The sequence below is a fragment of the Monopterus albus genome, unplaced genomic scaffold (genome assembly GCF_001952655.1).
Source record: "Monopterus albus unplaced genomic scaffold, M_albus_1.0 scaffold502.1, whole genome shotgun sequence".
Taxonomy (NCBI): Eukaryota; Metazoa; Chordata; class Actinopteri; order Synbranchiformes; family Synbranchidae; genus Monopterus; species Monopterus albus.
The window spans coordinates 123,859-134,948 of NW_018128382.1; the positions used below are offsets into that span (position 1 = coordinate 123,859).

The 11,090-nt window shown below is 41.8% G+C and overlaps 1 protein-coding gene across 1 annotated transcript in view; it reads left to right on the forward strand.

The window, feature by feature from the left end:
• LOC109952830 (gap junction alpha-8 protein) overlaps positions 1-5,294 on the forward strand; it is a 17,622-nt gene extending 12,328 nt beyond the window's left edge. The window contains 3 exon segments of the mRNA XM_020588110.1: positions 4,055-4,665; positions 4,667-4,830; positions 4,833-5,294. Of these exon segments, the coding sequence (XP_020443766.1) occupies positions 4,055-4,665; positions 4,667-4,830; positions 4,833-5,293 (1,236 nt within the window). The 3' untranslated portion in view covers position 5,294.
• Positions 5,295-11,090: the final 5,796 nt, after the last annotated feature.

The window sequence follows — 11,090 nt, forward strand, 5'->3', positions numbered from 1 at the left end:
TGTGACGACCGCTAGCTAGGTTGAGAGGAGCTGGCCGAGCCTGTCCTACACTGAAACAGCTAACTAGCCAGCTATGCGCTAGCACCTACGCTGACAGTGAGGAGAACACCTTCGTTGTCTTTTTGGATTTTATTAGAACAGAGAATACAACAACAGAACTGCGGTTTACCTGGCACATCAGGAAAACAATGAATAAAAAAATAAACAGGACAAACGGTAACGTCACTCTCCCTCCTGGGCATCCCGTATCCCGCGCCAACAGAATCTAAAACAACACGCCCAACTGTCATCCCTCTTATCTCCTCCTGCACCTGTTCCTCCCCCCATCCCACATTGGCCAGAACAGCGCGGCATTTTGCAGACAACGGCGGTAACCAATACATGCAACAGTTTTCACAACAGTGTCAACCCACTTTGCACACAACAGAACACACGAACGGTCAGGGTCGCCACAATATTGTTAGATGAAATTACATGTCTTCAGTTGCATTACATTGATAAGGTAGATACAAAGTAAGATTTTTGTTACTTCCTGTTTTTCAAACCTTCTGCAACAGGAAGCCTGCCGTATGATACTGTATGCTAGTTAGCATGTTAGCATGCTGATTAACGGTCAGTTGGTGCCCTGCTCGGAGGTCTAATCTGGCCTCACACCTCACTGCACATGCTCAATAATGTCTGTACCCTACATCATGACATCATGTCTTTGTCTAGAATCCCGATGCCATTGTTAGGTATTTTTTAGTCAGATAGGTATTGGTTAGGTACTTGTTGTATTAGAAATTTTTAGTGGAGACAGGATGTCTAGTTAGACTGTTTAAACGCTTAGTCATTGTCATGAGATTTTAGCAGGGTGTACATGGGCAAGGATAACTAGATAGAAAGGTTTGATTGTCAGCAGGCAGGAGGATTATTATTATTATTATGATATGTTTAGCCGTAGTCTCAAACATAATATCTTCCTAGGCTTAATGTCCGGACATGTCCCTGAATGTCCTGTATGTTCTTAGATACACACCACTTAATCAACACTCACACACATTGATTTTCTCCATGTTTTGACTACTGCTACGGTCAGCTGTAAAGCTGGCATATCAGGTGACGCCACGGTTTGACGTGCCTGTGTAGAATGGGGTTAGCCCAAACCAGGGTCTTACATTCTTCATCTGCCTGCGCGAAGTATTGGAGGTGCAAGATACCTGAGTGTGTAATGTTAATTTTACCTGTGATCCTTGAATAAACCAGCATGGTTTTTTGTAGCCACTTGGACCGCCTCGTCTCTCTGAGTTTCACTGGTTAAGCATAACTGGGAAATATCTTTCACCATTCACAGGCCCACTGGAGTGCTTAGCATGCAAGCACCCACTGTACCGACACACAACTCTTTAAAGGGAGTTCCCCGGTCCCCCAACTCAGTGGATACACCCGGATGCCCCCACAGAGCTCCGAACATGGCCTGACACAATTGGCTGAGCCCATGTGCCACCCATGGTCCAGAGGAGAGCAAGTAACTGAGCTTTTTGTTGGGGGCACTTTTATATAAGATGATATCACTGCTCCTGGGTATATGGAGAATAGTTCAGCTAACGTAGACACTGACGTTCCTGGGTGCCATATTATTTAGAGAGAAACTGCAGCAAATTATGAGGGGACATTCACCATGGCAGTACTCGCTCTGGGTTTTGCTCTAAGATTAGATCATCCTTCTTATAAAGCTATGGGAGCTCATTTTAGAAGCCAACTCTGACACTAACCAACAGACCAGGGAGCAGACATCAGCCAAGCGGTCACCAATGACCTGTGCTACTGAGACAGCGAGAGCGTGCTGTAGTGAGATGGGTTGAGCGGAGAAACAGCTCAAGGAGGGATGAAATTTACTGAAATGGATTTTTACTACTGATATGTATTTGTTACATTTGATCATGTAATATACTGTCAGCCTGTGAAACTGATTATAATAAATAAAACAATTTAACAACGCATGCTGTTTTTTTAATTAATAAAAAGTCATAAAAGTGACTCTGGTGCAGTGGCTCTCAATGTGCATGTACTCATTGTGAAGCGAGATAAATAGGAATAAAAATAGAGTATTTAAAATAGAGATCTGTACAATTACAGTCTTATACATTAGAAATGAGTTTACAGATAGTCCCAACTTGATATCAGCAGGTACAGTAGCCTTCAAAGGAAATGCCATTGTTCATCTCGTTTCACTACATGACAAAATCTTGGGTCTTGGGAACATGAAACATTTGTGAAACCTGGAAATTAGAGTGTGTGTGCAAAGAGAAATAAGTTATTTAACTGTTAATAAACTGTTTGTTTTTGGCTGCCATGTAGTTGTTTCAAACCTTCACCAGAGAAACTTCATAAAAATAATTTAAGATTTAACCATAGAATCGAGCCTATTCTCCTGACCTGAATATGACTGTCCTCCCTATACTGACATTTCACTGTGACCTCCTCACTGGTTCACATTATTCACATTCCTACTAAGTGAGTCGGATATGATCTCACACACACACACACACACACACACTAAATGAAGTTTAATGTACAGTACACACAGACAAAAATGTAATTGTATTTATATCATTTTGTTTTGCTGTGTTTAAGATCACTTACATTGACTCAAAAGCCTGAAAAAAGATGAGATGAACAATTTGACTACTCTTAATTTCTCCAGTAGTAAATGTCTTAGGGATTTACAGTAGGAATTTTGCTGCAGACATAAAGGTCTGAACACCTTTTTGTTAACGTTATTAAACGTGGATTAGACAGTTATTTTTTGTTTGAAAATGCATGTATGATATATTGGAAACCTACATTATGTTGTATTAATCTATGGAGCTTGTAAAGGCCAGGCTAGCTGGGCATCGCTGTGTGTACTGTAGGGCACTACAATAAAAACCAATTTACACAGTTAAATAAAATGAGAAAGAATGAGCCATCACCTCCGCTGGACAATATTTAAAAAAAATATTTCCAGTGTTTCACCTGAAACCATTGATCATATTTGAACCTTTAGTCATTAGTGAAATTAACCCGCTGCTGCTGACTCAGCTGAATAGCTAAACAACGTCCAGTGTTAATGCATAAGGACATAAACTCACCCCTGGCCTAGCCTGTAGTTTTTCACTGACTTGCCTCTCTGCTCTAACATTAGGGTTGGCAGTATAGCCACAGGCACATCAGTGCTCCCAGTATGCAAGGGTGAGGACGCTGCATGCATGGAGCTGGATTGCTGCACAGTGGACCTGGTACCCTGGTGGTACAGCGTCCATGTTGGTGTGGTCGCCTGAGGGCCACTCCCCATGCATCTCTGTCCTGGGCTCGGTTGATCCTTTTGTCTCCTGCGTCACCAGCAAATAAAGGCCGTCTGGCTCCAAGCTTAAATATTGCAGCAAACTAAAAACCAACCATCAGGGCCGATTCATTCATCTGCTCAGTGGAGCGACAAGGACAGGGTGGGAAAGAGGGCAGAAAAAAGTTCACTTTTCCCTGCTGGGTGCCAAGAGAACAGGACAGGACTCAACATCGCAGGAGCCGCAGCTGTGGCAAGTTGCCCATTTGGTTACATTTAAGCTATATCGTACATCACAGAAGAAGGGACTACGTATCATGTACAGAGAATTCTTTATTGGTTTTTACTGATGAGTTGTTGTATGGAATTATTTAAGAGGAAAAGCTTTTTTGGTTTGTACGTTTAGTAATGTTTGAGTTCACATGTGGAACAAGCGGCCTTCAGTACAATTAAATCTATTTGTTGCTAAAAGTTTTCATTTAGTATCTGAGAAATCATTTTTTAGATACTTTCATTGGAAACAGAATGAACTTGAATGCCTGACTCTTCAAAGTCTCCAGGTTTTCTAATACAAATGTGTAGTAGAATTAAATTATGTCTTAGGTTTTATTTTTGACTTGTTCGAGTTTTCCTGTTCCACATTTCTTACTTTTGGCACTTTCCATTCCTCTCCCCCTGTCCATCCTACCTACCCCACCCTCCCTGTCCATCTCCACCATGTCCCTCCCTACCCCACCCTTCATTCCACAGTGCTACGGACCGATCATGGGTGACTGGAGCTTTCTGGGTAATATTTTAGAGGAAGTTAATGAGCACTCTACAGTGATTGGCCGGGTGTGGCTCACAGTGCTCTTCATCTTTCGTATCCTCATCCTTGGCACAGCGGCAGAGTTTGTTTGGGGCGATGAGCAGTCTGACTATGTGTGCAACACACAGCAGCCTGGATGTGAGAACGTGTGCTATGACGAGGCCTTCCCTATCTCCCACATCCGCTTGTGGGTGCTGCAGATTATCTTTGTATCCACACCATCACTGGTGTACGTTGGCCATGCTGTGCATCATGTCCACATGGAGGAGAAACGTAAAGAGCGTGAGGAGGCAGAACTTAGCCGGCAGCAGGAGCTGAACGAGGAGCGTCTCCCTCTGGCACCTGACCAGGGAAGTGTCCGCACCACTAAGGAGACAAGCACAAAAGGAAGCAAGAAGTTCCGGCTGGAGGGCACTCTGCTCAGGACCTACATCTGCCACATTATTTTCAAGACCTTGTTTGAGGTGGGTTTTGTGGTGGGCCAGTACTTCTTGTATGGCTTCCACATTCTGCCACTGTTCAAATGTAGCCGTTGGGCCTGCCCCCACACAGCTCTGCTTTGTGTCTCGCCCCACGGAGAAGACCGTCTTCATTGTCTTTATGTTGGCTGTGGCTTGTGTCTCACTCTTCCTCAACTTTGTGGAGATCAGTCACCTGGGCCTGAAGAAGATTAGTTTTGTGTTTCGCAAGCCAGCCCTAGCCCCAGCCCAAGGTGAGGGGTCAGTCCCCTTGCCACCACAGGGACTCTGGCTGTGCCCTCCCTGCAGAGAGCGAAAGGCTACAGGTTGCTAGAAGAGGAGAAAACTCCACCTGTAACTCACCTCTATCCGCTGGCCGAGGTGAGCATGGAGGCTGGCAGAGGGACCCCACCTTTCCTGGGACTAGTGGAAAGGGTGGAGGAGGTGTTACCCATGGAGAACATCTCTAAGGAGTATGATGAAACTCTGCCCTCCTACACTCCAACAACTGAGACAGGGAGGGTGACATTATATGAAGAGGAAGCCAAGGAGGTGCAACCAGCAGAGGCAGAAGCAGAGAGGGCAGAAGAGGTGGTGAATGAGGAGAGGGTAACTCCAGCGGAGGCAGACATGAAGGCCATGGATACGACAGAAGACACCAGGCCTCTGAGTCGACTGAGCAAAGGCAGCAGCAGGACCAGGCCAGACGACCTCATGGTATGAACCTGTGAGAGAGAGTAGATGCTCACACACAGGAGAGAGAGAGCGCACAAACAACTGACTCAAGACTATGCACACTCTTGAAAAACAGAATCAACAGGGATCGATTATACCTATAAACACAAGCAAAAAAAAAAAAATCTCAGTGTTTGTGCTAAAAATAAAATATAAAAAGTAGAAGCTAAAGAAGGGAGGAATAGGTTTTTTTTATTAAGTGTATTCTTTTATTTAGAAATGTCAAATGGACAAATGGGTGGCATTTTTACTTGATGAAAATCCATGTTCAGTTTTTAGAAACATGTTTTTCTATTGAAAAGGTTTTAATCATTTAGACATTTTTACATGGGGCTTGAGTTGATAGAGAGATAGAGAAAGACTATTATACTATACTCGTGTGTCTGCACATCACTAATTTCACTGTAGTTAGCCACTGACGTTCATTCCCATTCAACAGCTACATACTACAAATGCAGCATGTGGCTGCAAATGAGAGAGCTCTTGCATAGACAAATCGCATGATTATGCGTAGGTACATTTACAGGTATACAACTCTTTAAGAAGAAGAAGAAAGGTCAGTTTTCAGGTTGAGAAGAGCACATTCAGAGGTTAAGCCTCTGTGCAAGGCCTTTAGCCCTCATAACACCCCATCTATGTATATTTTTCAGTGTGACTCTGCTTCTCTTCATTGTAAACTGTTTTGTAGCCTCTAAGTAAAACATTGTTCTGTGATATCAGTTGTTCATGGAAGAGAGCAGGGGTCATTTTGCCCTGTCAGAGAATGAACTACAGCAGCAACCTCAGGCCAAATCCTCTCTTTTTGTGCTGTACAAACAGGCGCCTGGGCGATAAAGATCGTGCACCATCAGCATAAAGTATTGTTGGAGGTGAAACAGTAAAAGAAATCACACTCATCAATGAAAACAAGCATCCTTGACCTGGCAGTGAAAAAAAACTTCCTATTTTATATAATCATAGCAGGTCCTTACCCAGCAAAAAAAGACAATACTCATGACAGGCTTTTGTATCTCCCAGTGTACATAATGTCCTGTCTCATGTCTTATAATGTGTATAATGTGCAGAACAGCCGTTTTAGTTATTTCACTGTCTGGAGAAGTCACACACGTCTTAACTGTGACCACAGAATTAACCTAATGATGTAAAAAAAAAAACAGAAAGAGGTGATACTACATTACCTGCATCTGAGAAGTATATTTCTTTATCAAAAATTTAAATACAAACTGCATTGAGCTTTGGTTTATCACAAAACTAGTCTCACATTCTCTGTCTTTGTTATCTCAAACAGCTGCCATTGTATGATTCCCTGTGTCATTTCTGTAAATGTTAATTCCCAAATGTAAGACTGTAGCAAGTGCTAGTGTTGCTCTGGGACCTACAGCATGTGAACTTGATGTTTTATTTGCCGTTTTTAAAATCTGAGTTTTATTTCCATATGTGACCCTTCAGCACATACACAAACCCACCTGCACTCTATTATGCAGCTGAAACACTTAAATAACAAGTTTTACTATGATAATTAGCATGTTAGCAGGCAGGCCCATGCTGATACATGTGCCTTTGTGCTCACACTCACGCACACACACATGCACAGAGCAGCTCACAGTATTGGTTTTGGGGGGTATAACCAAATGGCTCTAGAGAAACTTTTAGAGAACAGGCAGCTTTGAGCCCTTTGTGACCCCCAGCGATCCCCTCACCTCTCACAATCCAGTACTGTGAAATCCGAATCAAAGAGAGCCTCGAACGAGTCACCAAAGTGCTGAACACATTAAAGCATTTAACCAAAGCATATTGCTGGAACCTGTGTACATCGATATAACTGGTAATGTATAACCTTTTGTAAGACTGTCGCACTTCCAATGAAATAAAAAGTCACACGTGGTCAAGAAGTGTGGTTTCAGTGTTTCTAATGCAGCAGCGTGTGGCTGCTGTGGTAACTCCTTCTACTTCAGCTTTTCTAAACTGCAGTAAAACTGATATGGAATTAATTTGTTTACAAAAAACGTGAGTTTGATTTGGAAAATCATTTGTTTCTCATCTGATCAGAACTAAAATTGTTTTTCTGCTGAGTGTGAGTCTACAAACATGACTAATTTAAACACCTCTTAAACAGCATAAGAATTAAGATAATACATAAATATCGTTGTCAGTGTTAATACTCAGACTTGCACAGTGTCAGTTACAGTAGTGTTGCAGGAAAGAAAGTGAATGAACTGTTTTCAAAATAATAAAAAATAAAAAAATCTAATGTTTCACCAATATTATGTAACAACTAACTATTTAAGTTATGTAAAAAATTAACACTTACTTTGAGGTCTTTCATTTAACAGGTTACTAGTTTTTGTCATATTTTTCACTGAAAACTAATTCACTCTGTGCCACATGACAGCAGCTCCTGCGATGTTTGTAGAGCTGTGGAACTCATGCAGTAAGTTCTCACCACTTCTGGAGGTGGCCCAAGCAGGTCTGATCTGGATTTCCAATGCAGGCCATCTGCGGCCTGCGCTTCCACTACGCTTCATTACATTATTCATAGGTGCGTTTTTTTTCCCACAAAGGGCAAGTGGGTGGATAACAGGATACAAAAACTTTATTAATGCACAACGACAAGTAATCATATTCACATTTAAGGGCATATAAATGTTACCAAATCTTCACATCTGAACTGTAGAGGAAACCTTACGGAGCCCCGGAGGGGACATGGGAGAAAAAAAAAATTTCGACAACTATCTCGAGATCTCACAAAACTATCGCGAGATCCCGCAAAACTATCGCAAAGATATCTCGAGATCTCGCAAAACTGCTCGAGATATCTTTGCGATCCAGCGGTTCCTCATCTCCACTGCCCCAGACGATACACTTAACATTTACATGGAGGGAGCCAGCACTGCTAATCAACGAATTGAATGTTGGTGGCGGGTTCTTCGCAGCCAGTGCACAGAGTTCTGGATATCCTTGTTTGCACACGTCAGAAACAACGGGTTCTTTGATGGTGGGTTTCTGGACAAAAGCATCCTCCAATTTTGCTTCCTGGCACTCATCCAGGTGAGTTAATTGTTTGTATAAGTTTGCATGTGAACTGTCATATGTATGTGTGTGTGTGTGTGTGTGTGTGTGTGTATTATGTTGAACAGTTGCCTATCTAAATGTTGTTTTCTTTAAACAGGATGAGCTCGATGACACCGCACAGGTTTGGAATGCCCACACAATCAGGCCATCAAAAAATATGAACGTGCCCAGTGGTCAGCCCAATGTGATGTATGCATTTCCTGGTCTTTATGGGACAAGAGACTTCCTTTGCCCAGTTGAAGAGGAACACGTTCAACTGTGCAAAAATGAATGTGTCTTTCGTTCAACCATACCATGTGATCCAGATGTATATGAACTGTGCAATATTATTATGGCTGAATCCCATCTGACTCTACCAACAGATCCATATCAAGCTGTGAACTTGTATATGCACCTAAGAGAGGCCATTAGTGCATCTCTTTAAGTCAGGAGTATTAAGACTGTGTCCTTGATGGACATTATGTTGACCTTTATCTTGTTAAAGAATTCCAAGCTAAGATAGGGAAACAGGAAGAAGGTCACCTGACAAGGTGAGGAGTCACTAAGTGATAAAGGTGTGTGTGTTCTCCATTGATTTCCCTTTGTTCTGCCATACCAGTAAGTTGCCACATTTGATTTGTTTGTAGACCACTATCCCTGCTCATTATTGTTTATCAATGTTTGTTTCTTAGTTCTTGTCATAGAGCAGCGCTTTCCTTTGTATTGGTGGATGCATGTAGAAGTAAGGTTACTTTCCTAAGTTAGTATTATTGTATGCATGTCATTGTCTAATTATATTATTCTTTGGTTTAGAAAAATCATCCACTCACCCACCTATCCCCTCTTCCACAACCCCAAAACCCACTTGTTGTCTGCAATGCTACTCCCTCCTGTATTTCATCAGAAATAAATAATTTAATCCAAATTGGAACTGTGTTTAAATGTGCACACTAGATAGAGGCTCAAACCTCCAAGACAGTCTTTTACACTTCCCATTTCAAAGTTTTATTTTTAATCCAACCTTCAGTTTGTTCTGACCCAGTCGTCTATCCATCAGTTTGGCCCTTGTCAGAGTTAATCAGATCCTTGCCCTACCCATTTTTCCAGTTTCCAACACCTCAGCTTCAAGGACTGAATGTTCATTTGCTGCCTAATATACCCCACACACTGACAGGTGCCACTGTAGCCAGATAATCAGTGTTGTTCACTTCACCTGTCAGTGGTCATGTTATGGCTGATTGGTGTAAATGCATTATTATATTGGAATGGAGGAGAAATAGGTGGAATCAAATAGGTAGGAGTCAAAATTCATAATCACTATTTTATTCTGTCAACTGGCACAAAAACATTAAACTATGTTGCCAAACAATGTCAGAGATGGGTAGCCTGTTCTGTTTTTAGCAGTGTTGAATGCAGATTTTATAGACAGGATCTCACACAAGTACGCTCTACTCTGAGCAATATCTTTTCCAAAACACAAACAACTTAATTCCAGTAACTGTTAATAGTTTACAGTACTACCAACGATGGAAAACTCTGTAATCTTGCTTTTTAGCAAAGCTATAACAAAACAAAATATGAACTTAAGTACTTTTGTAAAAAATGTGCTAATAAAAAAAAAAAAAAAGGAACTTAAGCCTAAGCTGGTTTATGGCAGAAGTAACAGAAATTAAAGCTGCAGCCATTTCAAACATAATTTCCAAAATAATTGTAGAACTAAAAGGAACAGTGCATCAGATGTTTCAAGTACCAAAAAATAAAATACATAAAATAATACAAGTTAATGAAACAAGGCCTGTTACTACTAGGCCCGATAGTTGTCCACTGTTTACTTTAAAGGATGTCCATTTCAAAGTAGATACTGGACAGAATGTTGTCAAACTCGGTACGAAATTCAAGGAAAGAGGTATAAGTACATGGTACCTCCAGGGTAGCTCCACATGTGTGGGCAATGGGCCTTCTGCTGAGCCCAGTTTCAGCATTAAAGCTAACCATAATTTTTTCAACACATATAACAGAGGAACCAGTGCAGAAGCGCAGGAATTTTTCAGCTTTGTTTTGGTCAGCATTTTTAACATAACGCTGGAGATGGTTGAAGGTTGCCTGTTCTCTCTGAGTCAGTATCACATTTGTTGTTTCAAGCAGTTGTGACACTCTTTTGCCTGTAGCTTTTTTTTTACTCATATAGCGATAACACACTTTCCTTGTCTGACAGTTTGTGCTGTACAAAAGCCATGGCTGCAGAGAAGCAATCCACTATATATTTTGGCTCTTGGAGAATAGCTTTATGAGCCATTGTGTGTATGGCAGCCTCCATGTTTTTCTTCGGAGGGAGGACATGGGAACCCATCCTTGTAAAAAGGTCAAGCAAGTCATCTTCATCACTTTCCTCCATTGAGCCTTGGAGAGCTTTTTCAACAGCTGATCTCTCAACAGGAGAGAGGTAGTTGAGAAATGATGTCATTAGAATGTCGACATCAACTGAGTCAATTCCATGGATGCAGGCTACAATGAAAGCCTTTGAAAGTCTCTCTGGCATGACACCGTGGTCTAGTAATCCCTTCACCCAGATTCGTCCAACTGCTTGCCATTCAGCCTCACAGAATTCTGGTCGCAGCCGTGGAACTCTCTCCATTTCCCCCTCACACTGTTCAAGCAACTGCTCCCAGAATGCAGTGTAAACCTCCCTTGACACTCCAGCGTCATCAATGGCTTTTTCATTTACAAAGTCCAT